General features: G+C 33.5%; 1 protein-coding gene across 1 annotated transcript; it reads right to left on the bottom strand.

Annotated features, from left to right (window-relative positions):
• Positions 1-3,042: 3,042 nt before the first annotated feature.
• HELRODRAFT_114744 (hypothetical protein) lies at positions 3,043-18,981 on the bottom strand. The gene is made up of 28 exons (XM_009028261.1): positions 18,565-18,981; positions 17,594-17,750; positions 17,365-17,441; positions 16,443-16,638; positions 16,232-16,263; positions 15,959-16,050; positions 15,209-15,339; positions 14,564-14,765; positions 14,305-14,423; positions 14,138-14,194; positions 13,893-14,004; positions 13,009-13,201; positions 12,621-12,687; positions 12,276-12,405; positions 11,427-11,543; positions 8,960-9,056; positions 8,267-8,427; positions 7,742-7,885; positions 6,978-7,099; positions 6,412-6,459; positions 5,808-5,874; positions 5,449-5,531; positions 4,686-4,794; positions 4,467-4,541; positions 4,191-4,290; positions 4,029-4,081; positions 3,798-3,877; positions 3,043-3,588 (listed from the first exon to the last, which is right to left on the bottom strand). The coding sequence occupies exons 1-28, from the start codon at positions 18,797-18,799 to the stop codon at positions 3,513-3,515; spliced, it is 3,132 nt and encodes a 1,043-aa protein (XP_009026509.1). The 5' UTR covers positions 18,800-18,981; the 3' UTR covers positions 3,043-3,512.

The raw sequence follows: 18,981 nt of genomic DNA, 5'->3' as shown, positions 1-18,981 counted from the left end.
ACGAGTGAAAGAAAGAGTAAAGCAAAAAAATGATTACAATAACTATTAAAGATGATCATTTATAAATTCTTTACTAGAATTCCAAAGTACCAAGTTTTGACAATCTTGCCATGCCACTGAAAGATTCGGAGTTAAGATCTTCAAGAACCAAATTAACCAGGTTACCTGACTGGCCCACTTGCTCTTTATTGATTTGTTTCTTCATGCTCACGAAGTTTTTTAGTTGAAAAGTAATAAAAAATATCGTTGATTGAATAAATATTTGATATAAAATGCCTTAAACTTGTTGACTGCCATCAGAAATATTGAACAGTCAGAAAAAAGTGCGGTGGGCACATCGATCAACCCTCGGGAACGTCCACGAGTGCAAGTGCCAACTAACCCCCCTGTGAAGGCCAGCAAGGATGCTTCTAAGCAGCCTCCTCATCCCACCCCCTCTTCGTCATCATCATCATCCTTATCGTTGATATCAGGTAATTTAGGTTCGTGTCATTTCAACAACACTACATGCAATATATTATATAACCAGCAGGACCAGAACAACGTCATCATCTAATCTTTATTAACCTCAACAAACTTCTTGTATGCTTGCATGTTGAATGGATAAACATAATTTCAGGCTGAAATAATTATTGCAATAACTTTTATCTGATATGTCTAAAAGGTAAACTGATAGAAATCGACTCAAATGCAACACCGACATCAACGAAATCTGATATTCAGACGACAGTTGCAAGAGACCAGCAACATAGGGTAACACAGCATCAGCAACAACCTTTAAATCATTTTGATCCATTTGGGCTGGCACCAATGAATTTGAAAGCTGCGACATCAACAAAATCATCTCCTTTGGTACACAACTCCACAGCATTCCCTCATCATTCAACAGCAGCAACTACAATGACATCAACATTGACAGCTGCTGGCAACCACAACATGACACCAACAATACCAGAGGAACCTCCATTAATAGACTTAAATCCCTCAAACTGTTTTGAAGATTCTTTCCTAGTAGAAACAACAAATGCCGGTAGTGCCACCAATCCATTCAAACAGCAACTTCAAAACCAGCAACACATCTTGCAGCCTCAACAGAACAATAAACTTTTGAGTTCCACCAGCAACACGATGAATTTGAATCAGTATGTTCCTCAAACTATTCCCCAGTTCAGATATCAACCTACCTGTCAATCATATGCAGCAACTCCTACTTTCACTTACAATCAACCAATGGGGCTAAATTATGCAAATAACGTCATTAACAACAATTCAATGTTCAATATAAACACAGCAATAAACCAGAGACCAAGCAACAATCTGAACAACAACATGCTGACCCTGTCTCAAAATTTCATTGGCAGTCATGACAATAATTTCAACAACTTCAACGGTTACCAGGTCTGCGCAGCTTCCTAGTTTTTGTTTTTTTAGTTTTTTCTCAGTAAATATTTTAATTTTCTGTTTTTACTATAATTTATAAGGCAAAATAACATGACACCTATCTCCTACGAAACACAACAGCAACCATATTCAACACTGTACAAGCACAGGAGAAATGTCAGCGACACCTCAGCTCTCACATCCAACTACCACACTCATCAACAGCAACTATTACAACAACAACAAAATCTACAACAGAAACAATATATATTTCAACAGCAACGTGATTTGCTTCAACAACAGCAACATTCACAGCCACAAATGCTCCTACAATGTCCACAAATCTCTCAACAATTTCCCAATCAACCACACACACTATCGAGGTGATCAACTGCTATCATCTCATTGATTGAATACTTCTCTATATCTAAGACGCGGATTGTTGCAGCAAATAAAAAAAATTATGGAAAATGTTCGAATAAAATCATTAAAAAGTAAATTGAATAAATGAATTAAATTTTGCAGGTCAAATGAGCACACACCAGATGTGATGAGAACGAGTTTTTCAAACAACACACCAATCCAACCTCAACAAATTACACTGCAGCAAATCAACAACAACAACATCGTCGGACCATTTGCATTAACGGAATCCATGAACAGAAACTCTATATTGGACCAGTTTGATGAGTTGACTCTCAGGCACTCACATTCCTTCTCAACAATTTCTGAAGGACACGTTCAACAGACTGCAACAGTCGAAAATCAACTATTTCAAAATGACTTTCCATGCCATTTTCAGCATAATAACGTCGAAAAGCATACAAGCAATGACAACAGCGTTGACTTATTTGGCGAGATTCCTTTCAACAAAATGGGTTTGTTTTTTTTTTCTCAAACATTTTATCATCAACGGTGACAAACTGCACCTTCTTCTTTCTCGGGCCTTATCCTTTCAGGACATTTGCGGCCATCGACCTCCACAAAACCCGATCTTTAACACTTTGCAGTAGTTGAAATGTGGTGGTATTCAACAAGTGACACAAGGACTTTACAAATTGTTGACATTCAAAACATTCATTGTTGACCGCGATCTCTTTTCCCAGCAATCTTTTCAGTAGTTGTTAGATTTTTTACTCTTTCCTTCCGCATGATGTGACCAAAAAGCTTTAACTACCCCCGTCGGATTTATCTGTAGTGATTTCCTCTTTTCATAACTGGAATGTTTTAATACATCCTCATTCAAAGTATGAGAGGTCCAACTAATTTTCATAATTCTTTTCAAAAACCACATCTCAGCAGCGTTAATCTTTTTTTCCATTTCTTTAGAAATCGTCCAGGACACAGAGCCGTAAGTTAGCACAGGAAAAATGTAACAATACGACAAACTGCACCACCTTCTTGAAAACGCAAACTGGATACATCCATGTATTGTTTGAGTGAAAGTACTTAATTTGATCTTCTTGGGAAAACTTAGAATTAATCTTTAAATGCTTATAGTAATTACATACGCCACATTTTATTTTTAAGAACTGTTAAACAAATAGCATGCTGATAACGTTTGTCAATACTAACAACATAGTATATTCGTGTTGTCACTCAAAAACATTTGTTAATTTCAGTTACAAATCTAAAGACGAGGCATCAGCAACGCTTGGAAATGGGACACAAAAGGAGTGTGTCAGACTTCAAATAAACTAGCTCATCAATCAATTATTCAATCGTTTATTTATTTATTAAATTAATTATTCACTTAATTAACTAATTAATCAATCAGTCGTATAATTAACTGGTTACTAATTATAAATTAGTTAAATATTGATCACATATAAATCATATTATGCCATTAACAATCGAAATGCGTGTTTGGTTTATAAATTAATTTATTGTTGCCATCAGTGTTTATAATTGTTATTAAATATTCGTTTATAATTATAGTGCTGTTTCTTAAAATGACCTAAAAATACGGATGTATAATATTTTCGCAAAATAAAATCAAACGTTCACGAATCAATTTAAAAGAAAGTATTCAACGGAACGCGGATGATGAAAAAGAGATTAAAAAAATATAAATATTTTTAAATTTAATAATAATTATAAATAAATTGATATAATTCGTTAGTTCGTGGATGTCAGACCAGTCCGAATCCTTGGGTGTGCTCAATGGCTTGCAGCAACTTCTTCTTTAAAATTTCTTTCGTCTGATACCTTAATTGACACATTTTATAAGCTAATTGAAGTTAGAACGTCACACAATGATTCAATTTCGTCTCGAAAGTCCACATTCAATGTTCTATAACATCTCACAGCAATAATACTTAATCATTGGCTATAGTCAACAATTTAATTGCGCACTGAACATCATACCACACTAATAACATTAGACCAGGCACGCAGCACCATTCAGATACACTGACCTGGGCAGATCGAGTATGTTGAAGCACGTGTGTGCAACTGGCAGTAAATCTAAGCTGCCCCCCATCATCTGGATGGTCAGCTAAAGTGGGTCGCCCCATTAGTAAATTAAATTTAACCAATAGAATTAGTTTATTACTCAGCAACTAAACGGTCTTTTCAGAGACCATCATAAACAATTTTTAAGGAGAGACAAACGAAAACAGCAAACGCATGTGCACCAGCAGACAAACCTTGATTGCTTTCATTCCGTGTATCGGTATTCTGTCACAACCAGTCAAGAATACTGGCGTACGTTAAGTTTGTTATAAATAGCTCGTAATTGTTATAACAATTATGTACCTCAAATTAATTAAAAATTGTGAGCATTTTAGAAGGAAGCCGGGGTAACTAACATAGGAATTTTTTCTTTTCTTCCAATGTTAACTCCCTAAATGCCTGCCAGAAGAATTTAATGACTTCATCATTTTTGTCGTAATTCTTATAGGCGGCGTTCTGTTGGATGTCGTTTAAGCGTATCCAATAATAATTTTATTAACTTATGTAGCACTGTTGATAAAATGAAGTTAATAAATGCATCAACATCATCATCACTGCCATCAGAGGCAATCAGACAAAGCTATCATCATAATTAAAGCAGCACTTAATTTATCGTGACAATCTTCACTTACAGCTTCCAACTCATCCCAGTCGTAGTTTTCATTGCCTATGACCATCGCTTGCAGTTCTAACGGCTGAAAGAGCTCCTGGTGGGTAGGAAAGGACGTATTTACTTAATAATCAATTTCAACATATCAGCAGTTACCGAAGACAAATTATTTGGAAATGCAAGTAAATAATTGGGAAAAATTGAATGAAGAACGAAAAAAGAAGAAAAGTGTTGAACTGACGAGAATTCTGCTTCCGCAAACTTTAAGGAAGCCATGTGAAAATGCAGTGAATTGGTCAAGAACACTTTTGTTAAAGATGTAATCAACGTAGGCATCTACGTACTCCATCCTGCGCTCAAATAAATAAATAATATTACACAACAATTATGATATAATTGAATAATTGCATAAATGGAAAAAAAAATGAAACTGTATAGTGAAAAAATTCCCTGTTGTCGAAAATATTGATATGTTGTATATTAGTGCAGGCAGATGAACGTGATTCACATTATTTGGCGGGTTGGATCATTCGTTATTTTAAAATCAAGTGAATCATTTCCTTTTTATCATTTCTTTATCGGACGGTGGTGTTTGTGCTAGATGATAGGATGACAAATTGGGTGCCAGCACATTTAAAAAATTTTATTAGAACTGTGGTGAGTTTTCAAAGTGGAATTGCTAATGATAAGGGTTGAAGGTCCTATGGCGGATCCTTGAACCACACTAGGATTAATAGTTAAGGTAGATGAGAGTTGCGAGCAGAATAAAGTAGAATGACTCCTAACAGGAAGTAAATTTAGAATGATATTGCAGGTGTTGTCCGGTAGAGGGGGAGAGAGGATAAACTATTTGAAAAAGAGGGAAGTGATCCAGAGTACCGGAAGAATAATGAAAGGAAAGAAGCGTCCTTATACAATCGAATCCTTAATAGAATCATTAGTAGAGTCATTATAACTCGCTCATCATCATTAAGAATGTCATCATCATCATCCAGACGACTGACTTGTTCTCATTGGTCACTTCTATTGAAGACCCATTTTCAACCAGTGGTATTGTTAGCACTTTACCATAGTGATCTCTTGTGATCTGCAACATGTTACAACGCAATCGATCAATCAATTAATCAATCAAGAACAGATCATCATCTGACCTGATACAATCAAAGATTACCATCTGACATGATGCAGTCAACATATCATCACCGCGATTAATATCACCATCATCACCTTGCAATCATTACTACAGCGCAAGAACAATCGTCATCATCATCATCACTACTACTACAACTGCAAGAATAATCACCATCACCATCATCATCATCATCATCATCATCATCATCATCATCATCATTGCTGTTGCAACCTCGAATGTTAAGGCGAAGACCTCGGTTATATCGTTATTCTTGTAGTCCAGCAGAGTTTGGAGTCCCCTGAAAAAACAGCATCAAATAGAACAAAACAACAACAACATCAAATAGAAGGAACTTATAAATAGATCTGCAAACAACAAATGAATTTATAAAGTCAGCAGCATGCTAAAATAGCACATTAGAAGGTGCAATCATTTGTGAGCAAAAATTGCAAACACAGCAAAGATACAACAGTAGCAATGATGATGATGATGATGGTGTTGTTGGTGATGATAACTATTGCGGTTGTAGTAATGATGATGATAAATTGTAGACAGCAAAAATACATTCTTGAAACTTCAAAGAAAATATTAATAGACAGACGTCAGAAAAGTAAACATTACAAGTTCAATCAGCACAAATAAACAAATCCTCCCAAATTAAACCTTCCTATGAATATACAAATATTTATTAATCTAGATTTTTTTTTTTATAAACATACGAATATTTGAAAATATTTAAAAATACACTAATGTTTTTAACACACAAATTTTTATGAATATGAAGGAAAATAATGTAAGGAGCTCTTCAATACGTCTTCTAAGCAGAAGCACCAACCTGGCAGTTGTTGGCTGCAATTCTTTCAAATCTTCCAAAGTTGCAGGTCTGTCAGAGGATAAGATTTGATTTAAAACTATCATACATGCCACGGTCTTATATATATATATATATATTATCATATAGAGATTTTTATATATAATGTTTTTATTATGGGCTCTTAAATATCATGCTGACACACTAAGAACGTTGATATTAATGCTAATAACAATAATAATGTCAAACTTCTAATTTAAAATGATCGTACGTGTTATGCTAGCAGCAGCAGCGCAGCAACGATATAATGGAAAATGTGGCGTACAAAAAAACAGTTAAGTATGTGACATAAACGTAATTAATATTAATTTTTTTTAATTTATTAATTTATTAGTTCAACGACGGCTTACGCCATATTGTTTATGAAAATCACAAGACTTCTGTGGTGAACTGTCTAAAATTTCAACAAAACTCATTGAAAAAAATATGTAAATTGTAAAAAATATAACAAAATAACAATGATATTAACAATAACAACAACAATAACAACAATAATAGATGTTTAAAACGGCAACAACAACAACAACGACAACTTGTTGAGAAGTTTCTTGAATAAAATGAGAGGAAAGTTGATGCTGATGATGTTGTTGTTGTATATGGCAAGTCCGCAAATGACACCAATCAGTCGGTACATGTCGCTAGCTTCGAAGGACTGGTTGAAGAAACACAGAGGTAAGTAATAGTCAAGTCGGTCACTCCAACTAATTGCATCACTTAGTCCCAAACAATCATCAACACACACAGGCGGCGAACGCGAATGCACGTGAATACACGCATCACATGCAGATTGAATGTGATAGGCAAGATCTCTTTCGCATTCAAACCTGGTCAGTGCAACAGCAGAGCCAGGTGCTTTAACCGTTACACTACCTCAAAGTCGGATAAGTGAGATAAAAAAAAGTCATTGATAGAACGAAATTAGAGGCGATAGCAATAAAGATTACTCCAAATTCAACAAAACATAAAGAATAGTAACATTAACAAAGATATGAAATGATATGAACTAGAAATGATAAAGACAGGAAGGTCCACAAATGTATGTACTGACGTACAAGCGAGATTATAAACTTGTTAAAATTGTGTCTTAATAGTCTCAGCGTGATCAACAATAATAAATGTAACAAAATTAATAATAATGCAATAAAAACAATAATGAAATTAATATTAACAAAATAAAAATAATAATTTATATTTCTAGAAACCAAATAAATATTTTGAAATTAACAATCCTGACAATAACGAAGTAAAAGCGACAAAATGAATTAGAACGAAATGAAGCGGGACATGCGCATACATGGGAGTTGAACCAAATGAGTCGGGATTCCTCAGAATAGAGGAACATCCCATACTTGGGATCTAACAGATCCTTCAGCAGCAGCATGAAAAACTCTTTCTTCAAACCACCGGCATCCAATGCATCTTCACCAAGAAATATCACCTGCAATCGCAATATAACATCCAATATAACAGGTAATGTAACATAAGATGAAGTAGTAGAAGTAATGTTACATACAGAGTATAAGACGTCATAACGCAGCCAACGTAACATGCCCCACTTACTACAGTAAAACATAACACAATATACATACCCCAACGTAATGTCAGGATCTTGCAAGCCATTTAACGCACGGTTATCAGCAATAAACATAATTCGTGACGATAATAAGCAGTCAAAACCCTCAACATGAACAATAATAGTAATAATAATAATAACAACAACAATAATAAAAATAATGATAAAAACGTTATTATTATTATTTATGTCAATGGAGTATAGAGTCGGGAAAATAGGACAATAAATGAATGAGATGCATCTTACCTTCAATGGCTTCTTGAAACTTTTGTCCTCATGTTTGGATAGCTGGGATAAGGTATCCTGGACAATGTTGTTCCTGGAAACGAGGATGTCCAAAGTGGGATTCTGGGGATTGACTGGCAGGAACCAACTCATTAAGTTCTGCTGCTGAGCTTCATTGACGGCTCCCTGTAACATGTTACCAGACATTCATCACCAGGTGGTGTCGCGTGCTGTCGATCGCGGTTTTTACGCTTCAGCCAACGTAAAACAAGTTGCTCATTATTATTATTATTATTTTATTATTGGTATTATTATTTTGTAGTGCACTATGTAGAGGCCAATGTATGGTTGGCTGCTGGCTGGTTGAGTTTTTGAATTTGTAGAATAAGTTTCAAAACAATTTGACCATTAATGGTAAAAAGATAATTTCTAGAAAATGGTCACAAACCATATATAGGCACGTTTTTCTAGAATTTAATGTTGCATAATAATTTATTATGAGCGGCTCAAGCCGTTGTTAATCATGAACTATTCTGAAAGGAGAATTCACAGAGCAATTCACATTACAATTCAATAAACACCAATTCAGAAGAATGAATAAAGATAAGCAAATTATAAATATCATACGGAAGAAAATTATTTAAAACAATATTAAATAACCAACCGAAAAATAAAAAAAATAATAAAAAAAACAAAAACAAAACAATAAAAAACGAACACCCATTTGAATTTTGGAGTCGGCATGCAGCAGTTTCGTCTTGCACATGCCGTTGAATATGAAGGGGTAGTCGCAGAATGGAACTGTTTTCATCTGGTAGAATGTTCAAAAAATAAATTTTAAACTAATCAAAACAACCCTAACCCTATCATTATAAATGCCAACCCATATTACAATAATAATAATAAATAATAATTAATAATTGATAATAATAATTATAACAACAATAGTTACAGTTACTATCATTGACCACCTCTCCCGTTCGTCACAGGCAGCGTCGTTGATTATTAGGAAGACCTACTTTTGGCTTGTTTCTCATGTTTCTCGAGTACGAGTGCTCTCTACACTGGACAAAATTCAGCCAGGCGTTCCCATGAATTAGTATCGACCCCCGTAGGATTCACGTCTTATTTGCTGATATCTTAAAATCTTAGCCGCGGTCTGCAGAAACATCTTCAGCTGTTTGCCAGTTCTCTATACAGTGTTACATCTGGAATGCTTTTTATCTTCCATGAATATCTTCGGCGCTTTCTCAGCATTGTATATACAGTGGAGCGATCAGGACGTGAGAGAACATTGGTATCAGACAGGTATCCTGTCCATCCAGGAGATTCGTCATAGTTATTGGATGATTTATATAGCGCCTATTAAAAGATTCCCACAGGCGCTCTCCAAGTATTCCGAACCTATTTCCGGAAAATGAATGTCTTCAACTGCCTTTTGAAATGATAAAACGACAAATTGCGATCACGCAAAGTTCATTCCACACCTTTACTCCACAAACCACAAAATTTTGAGACCCCAATTTCAATGCTGTCATCGGCTGCACTAATAAATCACAATCATCTGATCTTAGACCAATCCTCTAGCCAATAGCTGATTTGTACAGAAACCTATTAGACAAATATTGTGGTGCCAACCCATTCATGCTTTTATACACCAAAACACATATTTTAAACCATATTCTTTTATGAACAGACAACCAATGCAAATCCCAAAGTACCGGGCTCATGTGATCAAACCATTTCCCACCAACAATGATTCTAGCAGCCATATTCTGAATCGTTTGGAGCATAAAAATTTCACGCCTAGCAATTCCATTGAGTAAACCATTACAATAGTCCAACCTTGAATGTATAAATGAATGGACGACAGTACATAATGTTGCTTTGTTCAAAAACGCTTTTGCACGATTCAACATACGCAATTGAAATGCACATGATCTAACCATGTTTTGAACATGCATCTTCATAGTTAAGTTTACATCAAATGTAAATCCCAACACCGTCGCTGTTTTAACAAAACCAACATCACCATCCCCTATTTTGATGGAGTTAACACCAATCCTAGACGTTTGTTGCCAGGTACCAATTGTTATGACCTGAGTTTTATCCTGATTCATTTTTATCCATTTTGAGCCATCCAAACATCAACAGCATTTAAACAACTTTGTAACTTGTCAAATAAATTATTCAACTCACATACAGGCCAGACAGCAACTACCTAAATGTCATCAGCATAGGCATAACTTTTCAAGTTAAATTCTTTTAGTAGGTATATCTAAAATATTAGCTGTATACAACATAAAAAGAAGCGGACCCAACACAGACCCTTGTGGGACACCAGACAACATATCAACAGCATTTGACAAAATGTTATTATAATATAATTGATAGGTACGTTTATAAAAATATGACTCAAAAAATGCCAACAACAAATCACATACACCATAACCAAAATTCAACCTACGTATGAGCACTGCATGATCAGCACAATCAAATGAGGCACTCATATCAAGCAGTGTCAACAAAGAAACATTTCCACTATCAGATGCTTCAAAAAGATCTGATAAAACGCGCAACAAAGTCGACTCTGTCGAATGGTGTCGTCTATATCCTGACTAACCTGGTGGTAAAAATTATTACCTTCCAAATATTTCAAAAACTGAGACGACACCATTCGTTCCAAAATTTTTGAGACAAACGACAAATTGGACACTGGTCTAAATTTTTTTAATACATTTATACCCAACAACAGTTGTTTCAACAGAGGAATTACGGCTGCATGTTTCCAAACAGTCAGGAAAGTTACTGTTGACAATTCATCATACCCGTCAAGTAAGGCAAAAAATAATCAATGTACTGTTTGAAAACTAGTTGTCATTACTGAAGATTTCAAATTTACTGCACTATTCCTTTTGTGCCATTGTAGAATGATTTGATCACAGACAGCATTTTAGATATACATCCTAACTTGAAAAAGTCCATCCATGCTAACCATAACAGTAAAAATAATAATGAAATTTTTAATATAAAGTAAAATCAATCATCAATGCTAATGAAAACCTTGTAATCAGCAGGATATTTATAGATTTCTGAAGCGAATGTTACCTGAAAGAACACAGTGAAAAAGAAATTTTATAACGATAAAAAAACATTACTATTATTATTATTAAAAAAAAACTTGCAGTACATTTTTGAGAGTCCAGATGATATAGTCGATGTCAAGGTCGGTGTGGTCATCAAGGCCTTCTATGTAAAATATTGTGTAGTCCAGGGGGTTGTCACGTAGTTGGTTAACCTGGAAGATGAAAAATGTAAAGACCACAAATGAGTATCGCACTGAACTGAGATACTACTGTGAACAATTTAAAGTATTAGTGTGGTGAAATAATGAAAAAAAGGTGCAATATTATATCCCGACTTTGTGAATTTTATAATTTAGGTGAATTTTTTAAAATTATCAGAATGTATAGAATTGAAAAGGTTTGGTTGAAATGCTGCAAAAGGGGTAAGTGAACGCAAAGAAACCCGACATTGTTCAATTTCTTCAGCAGCTCCATGCATCCATATATCAGCTGTCTTTTTGTTAACACCTGATGGAAATTCTTTTCATATCCGTTGAAAAATATTTTAATTATTGAAATGAATATTTTAATAAATTTCGAATTTGACAAAAATCTTAAAAATATAAACAATAAATAACTTAAAGTTAAAAACATAACTGTGGCCATTTTAAATTAACTTGAAACAAGCTTAACAGAAAAATTGAAATAGTGAGTAATTCGAGCCTACAACATTTTTCAACATAAAAAAAGATAAACTGTTACAATCAGTAGTGGACATTTTTATGGCTGCTAGTTGGAGAAATACAGTGACACACATGACGTGAGCTATCAAGATTGTATAAATGGATCATCATTATACATTTTAAAAAGTTTCAGTTAAAAAAATATAACTCAACTAGGCTTGAATAATAATTAATCCTTTTTAAAATAAATTTATTTCAAAACTGACTAACTTGATTTGCCACTAGGCGCTCTATGTCTTTCAAAACTGGAAGAACTATATTTTTGAGGACCTTTTGGAAGATATTGATTATAATTATGATTCCATTGAAATAAGATTTCATGTAATGTGATGACGTTGAAAAGATGATGAACCTTCATAAAATGATGAATTAATGTGCAACGATAATTAAATTTTTCTTTATAAACGTCATAAAAATATATTTCAAAAAACAAAACTCACAAAGAATGTTTAATATAATTATATTATTTTATTATATATATATATATATATATATGTGCATAAATTAATGCACACACACACACACACACACACACACACACACACACACACACACACACACACACACACATAATAGAGAACCACCTTTATTAAATGTATTTGATATTCTAAAATACACGAATGCCACCAGTTTTCTATTTTTAATGAAAAATAATTAATATTTATTAAAATAATTTAAAAATACATAATTAATAAATAATTTAAATAATTGATAAATAGTTTAATAACTAATTAATTAATAACTTTTTTGAGGAAATACAAAAGATGAAAAAAAACCCCAGCCATATTAACTTAATAAAGATCATTTTGTTTAACTTCCTCTCATTATGAATAGGAAATATCATTGAGATATAACAGCTCAACATCAAAAAACAAATATTAAAATATCATTAATATAACTATAATTATTGTAATAATAATATAGAATAATGAATCATAATAAAAAAATTTGCGACCCAATATACCAGGGAAGGAGCGATCGACATCATTTAATGACCTAACGAATGGTGCAATCACAGTGTCAAGATATCGGTCGACTTTCACGAAGTAGTAGGTTGCCGGCAGAGATATTGCCCACTTGATTGCTTCCATATCCAAATAAACAGCTACCAACTGAGACGCTACCAAATTTTCAACTGTTGAATCTACCTGTAAAGGTACACGTCACATATGAGCTTTAAGGAGGCTATCAATACAATAACATCAAAATACACACACACACACACACACACACACAAATATCTATCATTCTATGTTCTGTTTTGGAGACATCTCATTTTGCTGGAGCTGTAATTGAAGTATAGTTTATAGTTTATTATGATAGCTTCCAACGCACAGTACAATGAAGACTTTGCTACATGCAACCAATCAGTCTATTGAAAGCTTTTTTTAGCTAGGTTCAATTGAAAATTTGTGGCCAATTCGTTTATTTATCATTAGACTAATTCCTCAAAATGATGACAAAGAAGATAGATATATTAATATATTATCTATCGGTATATATTCAGATCACATTCAACAAATTTTTACAAAAAATGTAAGGCCTTATATTGTAATGAAACATCAAATCAATCGAATATTCTAACAAAATTCTGCAAAAATATAAAAACATGGATCCATGAAGAATGAACACTATGTAACAAAAATATAAATCTAAGAAAGTCAAAATATCCAATAACACCCAAACATCTAACACCTAGCAGACTAGGAAGACAATACACACAACACGGGGAAGGAACATGATCTCATCATACAACGTGATCAGCATCAGTGTAGTTAGTATGCAGCAGGAATAGGCAGCACATGCCAGCATGTAGGGTGAATAAAATAAAATACTAACAAGGTCCTTAACAGCTCCGCAGTTGCAGTTGTAGATGGCTTGGAACATCTTTTCACATGCTGTTATATCGACTCCATGGTTTTTCTTATCACAGGACTCGTGTAACTTCTCCCTGCGTTGATTATTCAAACGAAAAAAATTGAAATAATGTAAAGTAAAAGTTAAAATAAATAATTAATTAAATAAATATTTTGTTATTATTCAATGGGTTCAATATTGTGAGGAGCATTAGTTAAAGGGCATACTTATTTAGAAAGGATGCATTCCAACAGGAGACTGATGAGAAGACCTTCTTAATGTCCCTGCAGTTTATATCATTAAAATTTAAATTACAACTGCTTTCATAAGTTTTCATCATCATTTTTTTTTTAAATTTAAATCTTAAAATAAGTTGAAAAAGAAAAAGACAGACTTTTCTGTGCCATCGTCTAATTTGTGGCTTGAAGATAGATGTTTGATGAGTTCATTACTAATTGTCCTAATTTGTTGAGACGGATGTGCTACCCTCATGTCTACCTGAGGGTACTTGGACTGCGTGTCATGAAAACTTGAATGTTAAGTGGGAATTATACTAAGAGAAATTGTAAAATTAATAATAAATAATAATGATTATTTTAACAAATATTATTACTATCATTAGAATAAAAATAAATAAAAATGATTTAATGTACCTGTGAGTCACTGATGACGACGAACGTTTGGTCGCCTCCAGCATATATGCACCTAACGAAGGTGCCCTTTTTCAACGCCAAACTTTTGGCAACGGTTGGTTCAGCTGAGCTGGAGCGAGTGTTGCTACCCAACTGACCATTACTGCCCAGGCCGAATGTGTAAACTTTCGACTTGGACTCAACGTAAACCACCGTGTGATTTCTGATTATTATTAGACGTATTTGTGCATTGGATTGTAGCGTATAATAATGTTACTTCCAGCAAACTATGCATAAAAAAACTTTCAAGCAACAACATAATGTCATTTCATACAAACGTCATTGTAACATAAATAGTCTAAACTTTGACCCAACCTAAATTGAAAGTTAAATTTTTGGATTAAACTATATCAATATTAAGAAATTTGTAATAAACAGACAATAAATGACAATAAATGCAATCCAACATCAGACAGATCAAAGTTACATAGGTTAATGGCTACATAGATTACAAACTAAACACAAACTTCAAGCTACACAGATTACTAACTGTTTAGTGCTCAGATTATAAGCTACAACACAGAACTATAACTTGCCAGTTTTAAAATCAACTCCTATATTACAAAACAATTACTCTAGAATAGAAGAAAAGATAAGCAAGCAGACCTCCCACAGGCAACCATAGAGACAACGAAGCCCATCAACTCAAATATCTTCTTAGGATTGGATTCTGAACTTGTGTTGCCATGGCCCAACTGACCATACATGCCCGCTCCGAAGGTGAACACCCCTCCATTCTGATGTCATGATTGCAAATTTGTAACGTAGTGGGTGTAATGTAATATAGACGTTTTGAACTTTGCAGTATTAGACAACCATGATGACAATATAATGATAATAGCAAAGTTGTCAGTAGAAGTGCCACGTTTTGTGCTGCTATTAATTACGCAATGGCATGGTTCGAATACTGTCTGTCTCCAACTCAAAGACGATTCTACGTGTATGGTGCAGTGCTTGTGCGTGTGTACATGTGTGTGCATGCGTCATGTGGTGTGGATAGTGTGCAGCCTTCGTGGCAGGAAAGTTTAATCGCAAGCATAGGATAACATGTAGGCATCTCTGCATCTTACTGAGCTGCATTGTAAAGAACAAAATAATAATAATAATCATGAACAAAGAAAGAATTTATAAGGATGATAATGGTATATTCATCAAAAATCATACAAGTATTTGCTGCTAAACGATAATTTACAAACATTTACTGACGGACATATGGCGAAATATAGATAGGAAACAAAGAAAATTGCAAGAAATTCAGATGATTATCAACATCACCATTCTGATAGCTCTTAAAACCATTATCATCATTATCATCATCATCAAAATCTGAATCATCATTAGGATTGAATTGCAAACCCTGGTTAGAACAGCGGTGTGGTTCTCCCCGCATGCCACATGGACAACTTCCTGAGACCTCAACATGCTCACCAAAGCTGGCTCGACTCGACCTGTTTGCATGTTGTCATTTTATCATCTGATCAATTGGTTAATGAAGTTAAACATCATATAATCAACCAATCGACTTCATCATTTAGTTAATTTGATAAACAACATGATAAGCCGATTCATCACCAATTAATTTTATAACCAATTAATTCAAATTATTCATATTTCAAGAAAAGTGTTCACCTAATTGATCACCAACACCCAGCTGTCCAAATCTGCAAAAAATTTTAATAAAAAATTACCCACAAAAAAAGATTTAGCAAAATTTGAATAAAAGTTAAAAAAACTATTTAATTAATCTGTATAAGTGACAAAACATTAAAACAAAACAAGCTCTAATTTAAAAAACGTTTACAAAATCAAATAAATGTTCTAAGAAGAAAAGAAGAGTTACTTGTTCAATCCCCAACCGAACAATGCCCCTGAGACCGTTAGTACAAAAGAGTGATGTGCCCCACAGGCAATCTGTGCGATGGGCAAGCCATGCAGACGAGAAATTACTTTCGGCTGAGAAGATGGTTGTGGGTGAATTTTGGGGTTAACTGTTAACTGTCCCCATTCATTGCTGCCCCATGTATGTACACGACCATCTGGTGGGTGAATGGGCATTATTTTATTGTTTGTTTGTCTGAGTGTATGTGTTTGGATGTTTGTGTGTGGATGTTGCCACTATGTTAGTTCTGCTTCTTTTAAACTTGCAATAAAAATAACTCAACAGGCTTTTCTTATATGTTAAAAAATAAACAATGAAGTGAAAACTGTTATAAATGGCAGATAGGCAGACAAGTAAGTAACGAAACTACGGGAAGCAATTGCTAAAATTACCAGGACATATACAATCTGTTCTCACCTCGTTCAATACAGCATCTGCCTCTTTCATTTACTGAAAAATTCTTACCCTTCATTCCCTACTCATTCAATTTACTGTGACTTCCAGCATGGTGTCAAATCAGATCTGGCATGTCACCGTCGTCAAGCTTGTAACTGCGGACCCTACAATGCACTACTACTCCAGCATCATCATCATCACCTCCTCATCACTTTCAACACACCAAACATATGTACGATGTAAATCTCATGTTTGATTAAGACTTCCTTACAATGCACTCAACCATCAACCTTTTCACGTCACATCATTATTTGTTGTTGCTTGTGAGTTTTGAGTTACAGTACCATCAGTATCCTTCAAAAACTTCAGCCAACACTCAGCCGTGCTGTATCAAGGTGAGAGAATTAAGCATTCTCAGGATGAGAATATTTTCTATTTTAAACAATAAAAACAAAGCAAGTTTGATTGCATCCTCAGAAGCACTCACCATCAGTGAGAACCAGGGTGTGATGGTGTCCACATGCAATTTGCACAACCACCATGTCAGAGAAATATTTAACTAATCTGGGGAAAAAAATGTTACAAATAGTAAAATTTTATTTCCGAAACATCTCTTTTCATAAGTTAATTGATTGAAAACAAATCTAATGCAATATCATATGTCATAGTATCCAATATCATTAAAAACATATTAAATAATGATGTCTGCAAAGTACTTAGGCGATGCCGTGGTTTCCTTAGTGTTGGTTCCAAGCTGACCTTCTTCATTGCTTCCCCACGTGTATATTTGGCCTTGGTTTGTTAGGGCAACACTATGATGCAGACCACTTCTTACATTTGCTATTGTCTTTGTTTCCAGGGCATCAATAAACTCTATGGAAAAAAAACAGTTTATCATTCTTAAAGAATTATTTACTATAATTTGTAATCAATGATTAATCAAAAAGATTATAATTAATTAAACAACCAACTTTGGAGAGGAGAGTTATACATGACAAAATTCTACAATTTATTGTAAAATTGAAAACAAAAAATGTTAACACAGATAATGTCATTTAATAATGATGTCATAAAAAAGAGGCACAGGAAATATATTAAAATATAATAAGATTTGTATTTCAATTTAAAATAAAAAAATGGTTATACTTTATTAAACATCCTAGATCGTCTATTATATACTTATACTAATACTACTAAATACTAAAAGACTGTTTGATTTGTAGAGCATAAAATAAGTGATATTACCATTGTATTAACTATGTACATGTTAAATACATTTATTTAAACATTCAACCCACAAAGATGTTGCAATGGAGAAAACAAAAAACAAATAGACAAACAAAAGGGTCAAATATAATGAATGCAATAGAAAGGTAAATCATATAATTAACAACATAAAAAACAGTCAGACCAAAGAACAACCATGAAGAAAAAACACAATACAAGTATGGCTCATATTATACAAATACATACATAACATATTCATTTATTAATAAATTAAATATTAAATATAATACAAAAAATTTAAAACTTGTTTGTTCTTTTTTTTGACTTATAAATAAATGAAGCAGCTACAATACCATAGAATAGAGAATAAACATAATGCAGCATAATGCAATATACACACAAATCTAATATAATAATTAATTAATTAATTAAAATTAAACAAAAAACATAATTGTGCCACCTGGCCTCCTCCTGGGTTTGTCATGCCCCAGTTGGTCATAGTCATTACTGCCACAGCTGTAAACCGTGCCATCTTCTGTTAAAATTAAGGAGTGGAAGAAGTTGGAGCTGATTTCATTTATTTTTTTGTTGGATAAAAATTTAATTTGTCTAGCGGAAAATATTTGTTCCTCTTCGATACCACCCAGTCCGAGCTGTCCGTCGGTGGTATTTCCAAAGCACAAAACATCACACATTTCTTATTGTATTTATGTTTAACGAGTATTTTATTAATATTATATATTTTTAAAATAAGCTAAAATTATGAATAATAAATTTGAATTTGTTCTAAATGTTCAAAATAAAAAAAAGAGTTTACACAGCATATAAACTAAAGTATAACAACATTTAAAACCTTCATTTGTGTACATGCGTAACT

This window comes from Helobdella robusta (genome assembly GCF_000326865.2).
Source record: "Helobdella robusta unplaced genomic scaffold HELROscaffold_54, whole genome shotgun sequence".
NCBI lineage: Eukaryota > Metazoa > Annelida > Clitellata > Rhynchobdellida > Glossiphoniidae > Helobdella > Helobdella robusta.
This window is presented reverse-complemented; position numbering and strand designations above follow the sequence as displayed.

Coding starts and splice junctions, on each gene's coding strand:
- HELRODRAFT_114744 (XM_009028261.1), bottom strand. CDS start 18,799: ATGTGTGATGTTTTGTGCTTTGGAAATACCACCGACGGACAGCTCGGA. Junction 16,264..16,442: donor TTCGGTTGGGGATTGAACAA/GTAACTCTTCTT, acceptor AATTTTTTGCAG/ATTTGGACAGCTGGGTGTTG. Junction 4,795..5,448: donor GAAGTGACCAATGAGAACAA/GTCAGTCGTCTG, acceptor ATTTGAGCGCAG/GATGGAGTACGTAGATGCCT.